The sequence below is a fragment of the Uloborus diversus genome, chromosome 3 (genome assembly GCF_026930045.1).
Source record: "Uloborus diversus isolate 005 chromosome 3, Udiv.v.3.1, whole genome shotgun sequence".
Lineage (NCBI taxonomy): Eukaryota > Metazoa > Arthropoda > Arachnida > Araneae > Uloboridae > Uloborus > Uloborus diversus.
Window position 1 is genome coordinate 28,532,365 of NC_072733.1, and position 15,212 is coordinate 28,547,576.

The window sequence follows — 15,212 nt, forward strand, 5'->3', positions numbered from 1 at the left end:
TTTACGCTTTGATGTTAAAGTGTATATGATGATAGTCCTACATGCTGAGTTACGTGGCTGTAACTTAATAATTAAAATAATGGCAACAGGTTAAAGTTCAAGGTCAAATGTAAAATTTTTACTCATTTCAAAGGGGAATAACTCGCGTAGTGGACGGAAACACAAAATGAAATTACGGCAAAAATTAATCACTGGAACCATGCTAATAAGAATATGTAACTGTTGCTGTGTGTTTGCTTACCCTTTATTGGTTACAGCCTCTCAAAGATCAGAAAAATGTCAAAAAATGACATTTTTAGACCCTTGTAAACCAAAACGGGATGGAATTAAAAATAAAATTTTGTAGCCAATTGAATATTCCATTCAAGTACTATACATGTTATACATATTGTTTTGTGTATTTGGTTTGTAAAAAAGATACAGGTCTTTGAAATTGAGCAATTTTGCTAGTTAATTTACGCACTAAAACAGAAATAAAAAGTGTGAAAACTTCATTGCACTTTGTTAAATGGCCTATATAATATATTATACTGAAAAAACATATTTTAAGTATAAAAAAAAACTATTTTAGTTTGATAACTTAGAAATATTTGGATATGAAGAGTAGTTCATACTTGATTGACAGCTTAAGTAGTTAATTTATAGACCATCTACACACACAAAATTTCAATACACACAAACATATGCTCTGTACATTAACATATCTAAATTGCCTTAAACATATGCAAAAACATTATATATACAAAATTTAAATTTTAAAAAGTGTGTTTTTTATTTCTTGTTTGAGTGTAGTTTTGAAAAAATGAACTCACCTAGTAGTCACCTAGTAAGTTGTAATGGTGACTCAAGTACATGGCGTTTTGGAATGCTTTACCAAGGCACATTCACAATTTGATACTTTGAAAATGTACTAGGAGCAAGATAGGGGGTTCTAAATTTAGTGATCAACGGCAAGCTATGTAATAACTTTTTTGACAATAATGGGCATTTTCTTTTGATAGTCTTTTTAGTAACACACTATTCTTCATACCTATTGCTAGAAGACAATAATTTTACAGTGATAATATTTAAATAAGGATTTCATAAAGCAGTGATTAAATGTTGTATTGGGAATTTTATTTGCAGAGTCAAACATTTCTTGCAGCATTTTTTCAGCTAGTTTAATATACGGAATGCTCACAAGGATACATGCAATGTTTAGTAGCAAAAATGCAGAAGGTATACATTTCTGTAGGAATTAAGATGTGACTTCTAGTAGTTCTTTGCAAGCTAGTCTTAGTAGTGTCAATTCTTTTTACGGTTCTTCTGATTCTGCTACAATGTCCATTACCGTGTGATATTGCATAGAATTGCCATTCAGCTCTCAAGTTGACATCCGTTTCGTGATTGTATAAATTAAGAAAGTTCTCTCTATTTTTGTTGTGTATTTGAGTAAAGGGTATTTCAGTACGCCACATGCTGTGTCACCACCAGAACTATAGTACTACTGTGTGAGTTCATTTTCTTCAAACTACACTGAAGCAAGAAATGAAAAACGCACCTTTTTTTTTTCCCTTTCAACTATGTAGATAATGCTTTTGCACGTGTTTAGGCAAGTTACATTAGTTAATGTACAGAGCGTATGTTTGTATGTATTGAAAATTTGTGTGTGTACATAGCCTATAAATTAACTACTTAAGCTGTCAATCATGTATGAACTACTCATTTATGTCCAAATATTTCTAAGTTATAAAATTAAAATAATTATTTTTATACTTAAAATATCTTTTTCCAGTATAATATATTACATAGAGCACACTATACGTAATTTAAGAAAGTGCAATGAAGTTTTCACACTTTTTATTTCTGTTTTAGTGCGTGAATTAACTAGCAAAATTGCTCAATTTCAAAGACCTGTATCTTTTTTTAAAGCCAAATACACAAACAATATATATAATATGTATAGTACTTGAATGGAATATTCAATTGGCCAAGGAATTTTATTTTTAATTCCATCCCCTTTTGGTTTACAGGGGTCTAAAAATGTCATTTTTCTCAGTTTTCTGATCTTTGAGGGACTGTAATTTATAAAGGGTAAACAAACACACAATTACAGCTATATTTTCTCATTAGTTTGACTCCAGTGATTAGTTTTTGCCATATTTCACTTTGTGTTTTTTATCCCCTAAGCAAGTTATGACCCTTTGAAATGAGTAAAAACTTTACATTTGACCTTGAACTTTGGCCTGCTGTCATTATTTTAATTATTAAGTTACACCTACATAACTCAGTGTGTGAGACTATTATCTAATGTACTTTAACATCGAAATGTAAAATGTTCTGCCATGATTGTTATTCAATTAGATTTGGGCCAAAATGCAAAGGTCTAAAAGTCCCATTTTTGACTACGAAAATGACATTTGACGACCTCTAAAAAATCAAGGGTTAAGGTTAGAGAAAAAATAAAAGTGGTTTTAAACATCATTCATATGCATCTTTTTGGGATATGAGTTTCAAAAAAATTAAAAATGGTCAAGCGCACTCATCCGTTGAATCCGTATGGAATGACCCTAAAATGAAAGTTGTTACGGAGGTGAAGTTTAGCACTGAAAACAGGACAAGGGGTCATTGTTTTAAGCTATTTAAATCTCAGGCTAATATGGATGTTAGGAAAAATTATTATTTTAGCAGAGTAGTGGAACCTTGGAACAGTTTACCGGAAGAGGTGGTAATGAGCAAGGGAGTAGATAGTTTTAAGAGGGCCATTGATCTTCACTGAGGATTGTAAATCGACTAGGACCAGTCTAGCTGGGCCCAGAGCTTGTTGCTAGTCGTCACTTTTGTATTTGTATTCAAAATTTGTGAAGTTTTGTTTTTAAAAATGGAAAATTTTCTTTTTAATAAACGCTGCCACCCTTCCCCCAATTATTCAAACTGTTTTCCCTTTATGTGTACCAGTATATTTTCACTTTATTCCAGGAATTTTTAACTTTGACTTTAATTATGATATATTTGAATATATGAAACTGTTATGTATCATAATATGAAGTATCAACTTTTCTTTTACAAAAAGTGTACTTGAAAAATACTGATTTGTTCATTTTGCAAGCATGACTTTATGGTAGAAACTTAGCTCTAACTGTGATTTTGAAGCAAACTTGACAGACACTTGAAATGGATATAATCTTTATCTTATTGTTTCTAAAAAGTATTTTTTTAACAACTTTAAGTTGCATACATTAATTTAAAAATCATAGATGTATTACTTATTCATTGTTAAGATTATCATTATGCTAACCCTATATTGCTTCTAACAGACTCCGTTGGGAGGAATTCACTTATCTGAAACGAAGAGACGGTTTCTGGAAGGAAGTTTACATCCAGCTAATGTTCTCATGTGTCCTCACACCTGTGTTACAAATCTACCTAAACCAAGAGAAGTGCATCCTGGTAATAAAAGGCTTTGTGCTCATATCAAGTTCATTCTTTCAATTAAAATATAATTTTCTTTGCATCTTGTTTCAAAATTCAATTGAAAAGTTAAAAAAAACATTTATTCTTTCACATTCCTCTTACTTAAGTTATATTTTCTTGTAATATTCACACACACAAAATTATATACTTTCTATTGTTAAAGTGACAGTGTTTTTGAGATTTTAAAATGTTAAGCATTTTTATGATAAATTGCTATTTATTTTAGCTCTAGTAATTTTTCATATGTGCATTTTATATAATTTCTCAAAAGTATTTTATGATGGTGAGTGGAAATATTTTAATTAGGAATCTTTGCACTTTCCAAATGAGAATTCTCCCCCCCCCCCCTCCCCTCCCTCCTTTTGTTTGTGACTTGCCAATTTTTTGGTGTCTATTTTAAACTTTTTTAATACAAGATCTAGTTATTTGAATATTTTAAATTTTTTTCTTAAACCTTTTCACTATTTTTCCAATTAACTACTTTTCAGGATAAATTAAAATGTTTCAGCATGATTTTGCTAAAAAAAAATGCATGTTTAATGTAACCCTTTTATTTATTTCTTTCAAATGAAAATTTCAATAACAACTGTCATTGTTATTTGAGCTATAACTTTGTCATTCTTCCTAGAAATATTCCATCTCCATGCTGGATTTTGTTCATGGAATATTCCCAACTAGCAAAGTTGTGTAATTTATCAACTTATGGCACATTTTTAACAGCATATATGCAACCTTTCATCTATGCCAAATTACGTAGTATTTAAGTTCTCCTCCTAGAGCAAACAGATATGCTACAATAGTTTTTTTTAAATACTGAGTCTTGTAGAATAACCTTCTTACATCCAGGTAAAAAGCATTTTGCCTATTGTTACTTTTAATTAGCAAACAATTTTATTTCTTCTTCTAAAGCTAGAATTTCAAAACTGTCTGACTTTGCTTTGATATAATTTTAAAACTTCATCTACAACAATCTTTGTTATGACAGAGCCAGCCTTTGCTCTGCAAAAAATGTTTGTGTGATCCATCTTTTTTTTGCACCGGTAGTTTTTTCAACTTGCCTTTAAAATCAGTCTATTGATGGCAGCATTTTCATTGTGTATGTTGTTATGTGCCTGACTGCATACTGACATTACGAAAAATCTTCACGGTTGATTTAAACAAAAATTTAAATTTTATTTGTATGAACATTTTTTGTTTACTTCAATATTTGCTTTACTTGGTACAAGGAAGTAGAATTCAAAATTAGATACACAAGTAGCAATAGCAATAAAAATTGTAAATTAGTAAGATTTGTTGCTATATTAGTGCATCTAACATTGATTTTTTATTTCCTATTTCTACACAAAAGTAAACTTTTTACTTTTTATTCCTTCAAATTGTTGGAACTTCAACCATACATGTGACTGCAATGTTGATAAAATTATGCAGAAATATATATTTCTTTCAGGTCTTGATTTTTAAGACTTTTTCCACATTTTAAAAACTTCCTAACTTAGTAACTGATTCTGCCCCCATTCCTTCTTTCTCTCAAGTTTGGTATTCATTTTGTGAATTTTTTTTCGTGTTTCTTATGATTTTGAATTTTTGCTACATTCTCATAAATTTTATCTATTCGTTTTTTCCAATGTGAAGTGTTTCGGAATGTTTGTTCTAAATGTTGTTTTTATAACTGATGAAATAACATGTTTTTGTGTAATATTTTTCTTTTGCATGCATAAAGTGTAAACTTTTTTATGTGCTATTTAACTACATTTTCCCCTTTGGCTAGAAGTTGGCCCTGCCTCAGTCATGGTAGGAAACATGGTTCAAGGTGTTAGACTTGCCTCAGCTCAAGGACGGGATATTGGAGTAATTGATGATGATAGTGACACCGCTCGCAAGTATCAATTTATCTCTGAAATTTTAAAATGGAGGGTCACAACAACTGCAGATCATGTCATATTCACCCTCTTTAATGCTAAGGTAATAATACTGGATTACATTTTTATTTACTTTGAACATGTTAAAAGTTTGTTTCAACTTCTCATTTTTGCTTGTTGTCCTTTAGGGTGGGATAACAGGTACTCTTACTTGTTCACAACTACATAAACGAGCAGAAAGAGTTGCATGCTTGCTGTTGGAAAAGGGGAAACTCAATACTGGTGATCATGTGGCTTTAATTTATCCTCCTGGATTAGATCTGATTTGTGCATTTTATGGCTGCCTTTATGTTGGTAATTTGTTTTAATTTTATATCTGACTTTTGTGCATATTATTTTGAAATGAAAATTTTAATATTCATTTAAAGACTGAAAAGTTATGTCCTTTAAAAATGTACACAATTTTGCTTTATGAAGTATAGTCAGAGTGGTATTTCTCATACTAGTTTTTCAAAATGAAGTAGATTACTGGCAAAATTCCAATATGTATACAAATCACATTTGGAAGACAACTATAATTAAAATTACATACTTGGAGTTTTAAGCTATAACATACTTTAAGCACACATTATTTTGAAGTGAAATTATTAATATTTGAGTGAAAAATTATCTCCTTTAAAAATTTGCATAATTTTACTTTATGAAGAATTGTCAGTGATATTTCATACTAATTTTTAAAAGTGAAGTAGATTACTGATGAAATTCCAACATATATACTGTCGAACCTGTCTATCTCGAATTTCACGGGAAGGAAAAAAATTCGAGATACGGAGGTTTTGAGAAACTTATCGAAATTTGGAATCTGATGATGAAAATTTGAATTTTGTACCAAAGACTATACGTGTGAAAGTTTAAAATTCTTTCGTATTAGTTTTGTTAGGTATTTATTCTACTATTTTATAATAAGCACTTTATTGCAAGTTTAAGGGATCGTTTTGACAGTAATGAAATTTTAAGTATACCTTTTGCAAGCAAAATAGTCTTTCATTGTTTTTCGGTGCCTAATTTTTTTGGATTCAACTATCCTCTTGAGGTTGGCAATGGCTGAAAACCCATCTTGGCCTATACATACTTAACTTTGGCGGCAATTTAATTTTTCTTCATTAATGGATTGCTGTCCAAAAATTCTAGAATTTTCACTTTTTCATCATTTGAAAAAATCTTTCTTTTCACGCCTATCATCTCTTTTTTCTGCACAATCACAACTTCAAGCAAGAGATCACTCACGGAACGGTACCTAAACCAGATAGTGAAACGATTTTTAATTTGAATGACCTTTAACCACGAACTTGAAAAAGTCACCCCATATGTCAAATCTGTCAAGACCAGCCCTCTCCTCATTACCCCATTCTCTGCCCTCTGCTCTGCTTCCAAGAAAGCGTTCGAAATGACTTTTTTTTTTGTTAGTCTTCCTGGAAAAAATAATACCTGGGTGCATTTCTCTCTTTTTTACACTGCCTTTTTTACACTGTCCTCTCTGCCCTTGAGGACAATGCTACTGTTTCTGTGTTTAAGGAAAGTTGTTTGTTGTTTTGAAGATTGCTGGGCTTTGAATTTAAAAATGTCAGCATTGCTGGAATTCGAGATATAGAGGTATTCGGGATTTTTTTGAGATAAACATGAAAAATACATCGAATTTTGGCTGAAAATGCAGGGAAATAAAAAAATTTCGAGATAGACAGGTTTTTGAGATAAGCAGGTTCAAGATAGACAGGTTCGACTGTACAAATCTCATTTGAAAGACAATTATAATGAAAAATTATGTACTTGGAGCTTAAAATTATTTGTTTGCTTATAACTTTATAGTTCTAATAATTTGATCTTAATTTTGTACATCTACTAATCAAGAATTTTAAAATGTAAGCCAATCTATCTTAAAGCCTACACTTTCTTTTAACAGTCAACTAAGAGATTCAACTTAATTAATTGGAAGCAAGCAAATGTAAATGGAAAAATGCATTAAAATACTTAAAAATGCTTTTTAATCAAAATACATAATAAACCCTTAATGAATGCTGCTATTAGTGCGGGTGATTTTTGTTGCAAGAAAGAAAAGCATTATTTTGCTTTTTTATTTATTTATTTATTTAAGTTTTTAAATGATGGTCATTATAAAATAATACTTTCGTGAATATTTCATGAGTTCAAATTTCAGAATGGTATGAAACAAACTTCCATGGAAAGCATAAAATATCTTGCCTGATTATTTGAAATATCATACATGTATCACTTTGGCATAACTGAAAGGAAAGTCTAGTTTCTTGATGCTATGTTTGATCTATGAATTGAGTGCTGTTCCTCTCAATTCTTTAAGGCCAAACAGAAAAGTACAATAAAACTGTTTACCCTTTCAAAGACTAAAGACACAATTGTAGCTGATCCAAGATCTGCTAAAAATGCTATGACAATAGGGATTGTTACAATCTGTTCTGAACCACCAACTTATTTGAATGACTCCTACTTAGCAGCCATAACAGCAGGAAATGTAAATTAAGGGTTCCACAGCATATTGCTAAATATCTTATGTGTGATTTTCAAAATTTTATTATGTTATTTCAAAAGTTTTATTACGTTTTTCTTTATGTAGGTGTTGTTCCAGTGACCATTAGACCCCCACATCCTCAAAATCTACAAACTACATTGCCAACTGTCCGAATGATAGTAGATGTTAGCAAATCTGTTCTTATATTATCAACAGCTATTGTGTCCAAGCTACTAAAATCTAAAGTAGGTGGTTCAGTATCTCATATTTTTGTATTTCTAAATTGTCAGAATTTTATTCTAGAGTTTATGAGTCATACAACAAATTTGAACTAAAATTATAATGGTGACATGTAATTTGGATGTGGGACTATAAGAGTTTGACTACTGTATTTCTACATTTTTCCCCTTTCACCATACTTTTTAATTTTTGTTCATATTATTACTGTCCTTTGTCTATGAAATTTGATAGTTTTCCTGTGCACTCATTCACTTAATAAACAATACAGATTGTGTACTTTATCATTTTTGAAAACATGTTATATCCATTTAAGTAAGTATCAATATTCTTTAAAATTCCATCATTATTTGAAACTTGTCTTCATAAAGTTACACATAATTGTTTATTGAAATAGCAAAATCAATTTCTTTCAATATACAAGACTGTAATAGATTAAGTCAATTCTAAGCATGTTGCTTTGAGTTATTCTCATGACTGTGCAAAGAGTATCATGGTTTGATTAGCTTTATGTTACTGCATTAATTTTTATTTTTCCTTTCTCCATACCAAGACAATGTACAATAGATAGAAATGAGGGATTTCATTTTTGTTTTGCTACATGTCTAACATTAAATGTTACATGTACAGTACAAAGTCTGAAATCCATAATACTAGGGACCTTAGCATGTCCTTCGTTGGCCGTCATGTTGAAATTTCAATCAAACATGTTTCTTCAAATATTCAGCTTTACTAGATATCTGCTATACAATATCCTCTCCTCAGAACAACAGTGGATATCTTACTAGGATCAGATGTCCTACTGTTGCTCTGAGGGGATGATATGTCGGAAAATATTAGCAACAAGCCTATCATTTTGGTGGGTCAAGAGGGTGGAGAAAGTGCCCCTCCCTCTGGATTTGAGAATTCAATATTTACTCATTTGTGGGCATAGTGTTGGTTGTATCTCCTTATGATATACATTGTATATACGGAAAGCTCCTCCACTGGAAAAACTTCAAATGACAGGCCTGATTGGCTACTCTAAGCTTATTTGTTCCATGTTGTTTATTTATAATTGGTTTTAACTGGCATGAGATTTTTCTTGATTCTGTGATTTTCCTCTGTTTTGTCATATTTCTCTTCTTCCACAATTTGTGTTATTTCTCTAATTTCTCTCCAATTTATTTCTTTTCTGTAGTAGTGTGTGTAAAATGGTTGTTTCCCATAGCAAAGCCGCTGTTGAAAGAAAGTTTTCAACATATAAGTTTACGACAAAAGAAGAGAAAAAAAAAAGAGATGTATTCTAGTGATGTCCTTGTAGTTGATCTCTTTTCATCATACTTAGTAATCTCTATTTACAATTTTGTCAATTTAGGATCTTAAGGTTCTGCCTTATCTTAATAGAAAAAGTGAGAAAACCCTCTTTTAAGATTTTCGCTTTTCCTATTCGATTTGATGTATCTATGTAATAAATGTGCAACTGTTTTGTATTCTTTGTAGAATTCTTGCTTTCAGAACGTTCAGCAGTTGTCTTCAAAATGTTGACAAATATTTTTGAACACCTTTTTCCTTTATCTAGATTTTTAAATTTTCATGTTTGTTTAAGCAAAATACAAGTCTTGTTCTTTACGGTAATGAACCAATCTAACTCTCAACTCTTATGTAAAATTTAGATCTATTTATGATTTAAAAAGTTATTTAAATTTGGAATTTTTGTATAGTGTTGGAAGATTAAAAAACTGTTCAGAGGTAGAAAAATCTGCTCCTCGATTTGCAAAATTCAAATCTTTGAATCCCTGTACTAAAATAAGAAAAAATTCTCCCCCTCCTCTCCCAACTATGCCAATGAAACAATGTTTTCATCAATGAAATTTACTTGTTCCCTAAATTTCTACATGATATAATCTCTTCTACTAGAACATTTCTACATGCTATAATCTCCTGTGTGAAAATTGGTAAATATTTTTTTGAAGAATTGGGAATAAAAGTTTTAGACAATATATAACTACAAAAAGCAATTTCTTATTTCTTTTTCACCAGTTAAAGAAACCACTTAGCATAATATCTTTGGTTCTAAAACAGTTGGAATTTTATTGTGAATTTCGTCTCAAATAACAACTATGTCAAGCATATTTCAACATACGACTTTACTCTTTTTGTTTTCACTTTCTTTAAAATTTCCAAATCTTTTGTGTTGCATGAATTTCCTCTTTTTTCCCTGTTTGGCAATTCCATGCCTGTGTTAAAGAAGGGTGAGAGTTTTTCAGCTTTTACTGGAATTTCAGCTTTCTCTGCTGACTTTTAAAACCTTTCCTCCTTTTTTTGCCTCTTTCCGGCCTCACAGCACCTCTTTTTTTCTTTAAAATCCAAAGCGATTCAAGTTTGCTTTTTATTAATTTTCTGTCCTCATTTTCTTATGCTTTCTATCCCCCCCCCCCTCCCCAAACCTTCATCTATCGCAATTTCTGTCAAAAATGGATGTCTGGGATATCAAACTCGTGCTTCCACGAAAATTGCATGACTTCATTGAGATTTCTTTTTTTTTTTTTTTTTGCATCCTGCAAATGTTTCAATTACTGTTGATGTTGGAAGGCTTTTTAACATTTGTTACCTTTTATCTGCTTATTGTATTCATTATTTCAAAATATTATTTATTTCTTAATTTAGGGGAGATCAGGGTTAGTTGTTACAATTTTTTTTCAATATTTTTTTCACGCTAAACTATTTGAATTATTTACACGCGTGAAACTTTAAAATGCATCTGGATTGTTTAACATTCATAACATATTTTTTAAAAAATGATTAGAAGCCATTACTTCAAAATATTTCAAGTTTTTTGAATAGATGTAGATTGTAACAACTTACCCCACCACGGGGCATGTTGTTACAGTATATGGGGTTAGTTGTTACATGAGATATATTTTAGTAATGAAATGAATTTTACACATTTTCTATTTTATTCTGTTAAATTTTAAAAATTCTTAACCACGTTAAAAATCAAAAATTTTTTGGCTTTAGAGATTTTCTTCATTAATTACTTATTCTAATAAACTATCATCATCATTATCATTGTCCCTGCGCGTGCGAATTACAGTTTTTACAAGCATATAATTTATTAAACTTAGCATATCGGTCATGTGCCCATTTGTCAAAATTACGGCATTGAAGCCATTTAGATGTTTTTTTTTGGAGGGGGGGGGGGGGATTCTGAGTAAGGTTTACTGTTTTGACGCACCTTTTTGCATTTTTTTTTTTTTTTTCTTTTGTGTCTGTTGATTTCTTTTCTGTTGGACACAATTTCCTTTCCACAGATTTTTTGTTTCCCAGTTTCAGCTTGCAAAACTTTTTTTACTGCTGTTTCTGTTGTAGTGGCGCTGACCTATGGTTTCCGCTTGCGAACCGTCTTCACTTCTACACTGCCTGCAGTGTTGGAGAAAGACCTACATTCGAATAATATATTATTTATTATTATTATCATTGTTGTAATTATTATTTATTCAACCATACATATTAACAATAAATTAAATCATAGAATGAAAGAGATCAAAATTATCATCATCATCCATCATTATTATTATTATTACTATCATCACCCAACTACAGTATTTTATATGATTTAAATCATGCAATAAAACAGATCAGAAATACTACTGACCTTCACTAGCATTTTTCATCTTACTACAGAATCTCTCTAGTGTCATGAAATTCATCAGCTGCCTTTCATAATGAACTCCCTGCAATTACTTCTTTAGCCACATCCTGGAATGTTTCTTTAGGTGTTTTTCCCCTGTCTGTCTTGTTTTTACAGTCCCCCACCATATCAAATTTAAAAAGAAAACATAATATTAAATTAAAACTTGCATGGGGCAAGTTGTTACATGTAACAACTAACTCCAGCAAAATTGTAACGCCCCATAGGACGCCACTTTAGTTCTTGGCCCATATTACTGGTATTATATATTTGTACAAAACTTTTAAATATGTTAGCACTTACCTAAAAATGTAGACTTTCACGTGGTATAGAAATAAATTCGTTATCTGCAACGACTTCGTCACAAATAGAAAAATAACAGCAGAAAGAAAAATTACTTCCAGACTCAAAAAACCGTTTTCTTTGAGCACTCTCCATACTACTGGCTGCAAGCTCTCCAGTGATTGTCAGGGAATGCAGATGGGTGAGTGCTGTCATCTACTGCAAGGAAAGTGAGTTTCTCCAGGCGGTTAATTTTAAATTCGAATGTAACAACTTACCCCGTGTAACAACTAACCCCGGTCTCCCCTATATTAGTCCTTGGCTCTTTTTCATGTGAAATCAATCGAAAAAAGAAAAAGAAGTCTGACGCCCACAGTTTCAGATTTTAATGAAACTTGGCATGGGTACTCTTTCATACATTTTAGAAGGCATTCAAATTATTTATAATAAATCTCAACTGGTTTAGAATTTTTACAGCATATTTAATTTGAGATTTCAATATTTTTCTGATAGAATGAGACACCTGCAAGTTATTTTGATCTAGGATTAGTATTATGAAATTTTTTTTAACCGAATTGTCATTAGTTCCTCTAGGGGTTTCACTCTTAAGTTGGATGTCAATAAAAGGGGAAAGAGTAACCAATCCTTTATATATATATTTATGTGTTTATTTTCTATTCTTGATGTGAAAAGTATGTTCTACCACATTTTTTACTTTACTAACAAACCTAGTTTTAAAATTTGCATTCTCATTTTCAACCCTGTAAATTAAAATATTTTTAATTTATGAAGGTATTTCTCTAAAAATATAAAAAATTGACGTTATTGAGTGATGCAGCCAATATTAAACTCTGGCTCCACCCATCTTTTATTCAAGGTCTAAAGTGAGAGAATGCTGCCTCTCTTTCAAAATCTAAGTTCATATAAAAATAAACAAACTTGCAAGAAATGGTGCAATCCAACAAATGTGTACAAAATATGATGTTAGTAACAAATGAAAAGCAATAATAACAAAACAATGATTAAATATCTTGACAAAAAGGGATTTTTTTCTCCTACTCCAATAATGTATGCAAAAAAAATTATTACATACTGCATTAATGCACAACTAATTTTCTAATTACAATCATCCAAATTCTCCTGATCAACTGAAATTTGAGAAATGAGTACTATGCTATACTTCAAGAATAATAAGTGTCATTTAATTACTACCCAATTATTTCAGGCATAATTAATATGGGAGGGGGGGGCCTTTAAAACAGTAAATTAACCATTTTTTGTTGAATTTTGAATATTATGCTTTTTAGGAGCTATTTAGATGTAGTTTTGGATATCATCCCTTTTCGGCTTGATTTTATGAAATTCCTTTCCCTGAATTTCCTCTGTTTTGCTCTCTAATCACTCTCATCCCAAAGAAAATCATGATAGTATGTAATAAAAGATATCAAAGCTAAATAATACTTAAAAATCATTTTGGGAAGGATGAAAAGTATGCACCTGAAGAGAAATAATGATCAGAGCAAAGAATTCATTAAAATTGTTTTGGTATACAGATCATGCATATCATTTTAGCCAAAACAGCATGGCAATAGGTTTACTGTGTCAAGGTTTGGTCCTGTGTTAAGGTTTACAGTATCTAGTCCAGCTGCGTTGTATTTATTTATTTATATTTTTTTGATATCAAGTTACATTAGTGTTACTGAATCTTTTCCCCTTTTACCTTAAACTCGTTACTTAAGCTCTTTGAAAGAAATATGATTTGAAGTTTGCCCTTTCCTCTGCAAATATTTAAAAAATAGTTTCTCCTTTTTAGGAGGCTGGAAATGTAGTTGATGTTAAATCCTGGCCTCTCATCTTGGATACTGATGACATTCCAAAAAAGAAGTTAACCAGTATTTATAGAGCTCCAACTCCAGAAATGATAGCATACTTGGATTTCAGTGTAAGCACAACTGGAATGCTTGCTGGAATAAAAGTAAGTTTTCAATTTTTCTAAGTAAAAAAATTAACTTACAATAGAAATGTCATATATGTCATATATATATATATATATATATATATATATATATATATATATATAGTATATATATATATATATATATATATAATAAAAGTGAAAAATATTGAAAAGACCACACCAAGAGCCCATAGATGCGCAACGCAGCAAAACTAAAAAGCCAAGTAAATATAAAATTAAGCAAACGGAATTACAAATATTAAACAAATTATAAATAACAAAAGATGATAAAAAAGGAAAAATGCAAACAGCTATTAAGTAAGAATAGATAAAGAGTGAATCCAGAGCTCATCAGCCATGGAGGATTCATTAATTATGGTCAAAAGACCAAAATTTTAACTATAAACTAGAAGAGAATGTTTAAGCTCCAGTACATGTAATATAGAGTAACAATGGGCGAACGCACCACTTGCTAAGCTAAAAACAATAAACTAGAGCTCAAACCTAGTTAAAATTTTGGTCTTTTGACCATAATTAATGAATCCTCCACGGCTGATGAGCTCTGGATTCACTCTTTATCTATTCCTACTAATAGCTGTTTGCATTTTTCCTTTTTATCATCTTTTGTTATTTATAATTTGTTTAATATTTGAAATTCCGTTTGCTTAATTTTATATATATATATATATATATATATATATATATATATATATATATATATATATATATATATATATATATATATGTACAGTGCCGGCAAAAAATCTTTACATTTAGTTGGCATTTAAAAACTTTACATGTAAACTTCTTTTTATGATTTTACTTGGCATGCTCCCTAGTGATTTGGCCAGATTATGGCCGAATATTCGGTGTTCGACCCAATTCACAAGGGAGCATGCCAAGTAAAATCATGACAAGAAAAAGCTATGTAAAGTTTTCATTTGCCAATTAGATGTAAAGATTTTTTTTACCGGCACTGCACAAACTATGTAGAATTTATTTTTATATTTTCGTGAAAGTATCTCTTATACCCGTGAAATATAAGCATTTCTTTCAAAAATGCAAATTTTATTTTAAGGCTCTCGACTCATAGCACACAGAGTTTTCCGTCAAACGTTGCTAAACTTTCAGAATATTTGACAGCATACAAGAGAAAAATAATTTTAAAATTTGAAGTTAAAATATTGAAAATTTGTTGAATTATGAACG

At 30.5% G+C, this 15,212-nt stretch overlaps 1 protein-coding gene across 1 annotated transcript in view; it reads left to right on the top strand.

Moving 5' to 3' along the window:
* Positions 1 to 15,212, top strand: part of LOC129218299 (disco-interacting protein 2 homolog C-like) — a 125,790-nt gene that overhangs the window by 80,246 nt on the left and 30,332 nt on the right. The window contains exons 26-30 of the mRNA XM_054852534.1: positions 3,297 to 3,429; positions 5,222 to 5,415; positions 5,501 to 5,666; positions 7,960 to 8,099; positions 13,860 to 14,021. Of these exons, the coding sequence (XP_054708509.1) occupies positions 3,297 to 3,429; positions 5,222 to 5,415; positions 5,501 to 5,666; positions 7,960 to 8,099; positions 13,860 to 14,021 (795 nt within the window). The remainder of the gene's footprint in view (positions 1 to 3,296; positions 3,430 to 5,221; positions 5,416 to 5,500; positions 5,667 to 7,959; positions 8,100 to 13,859; positions 14,022 to 15,212) is intronic.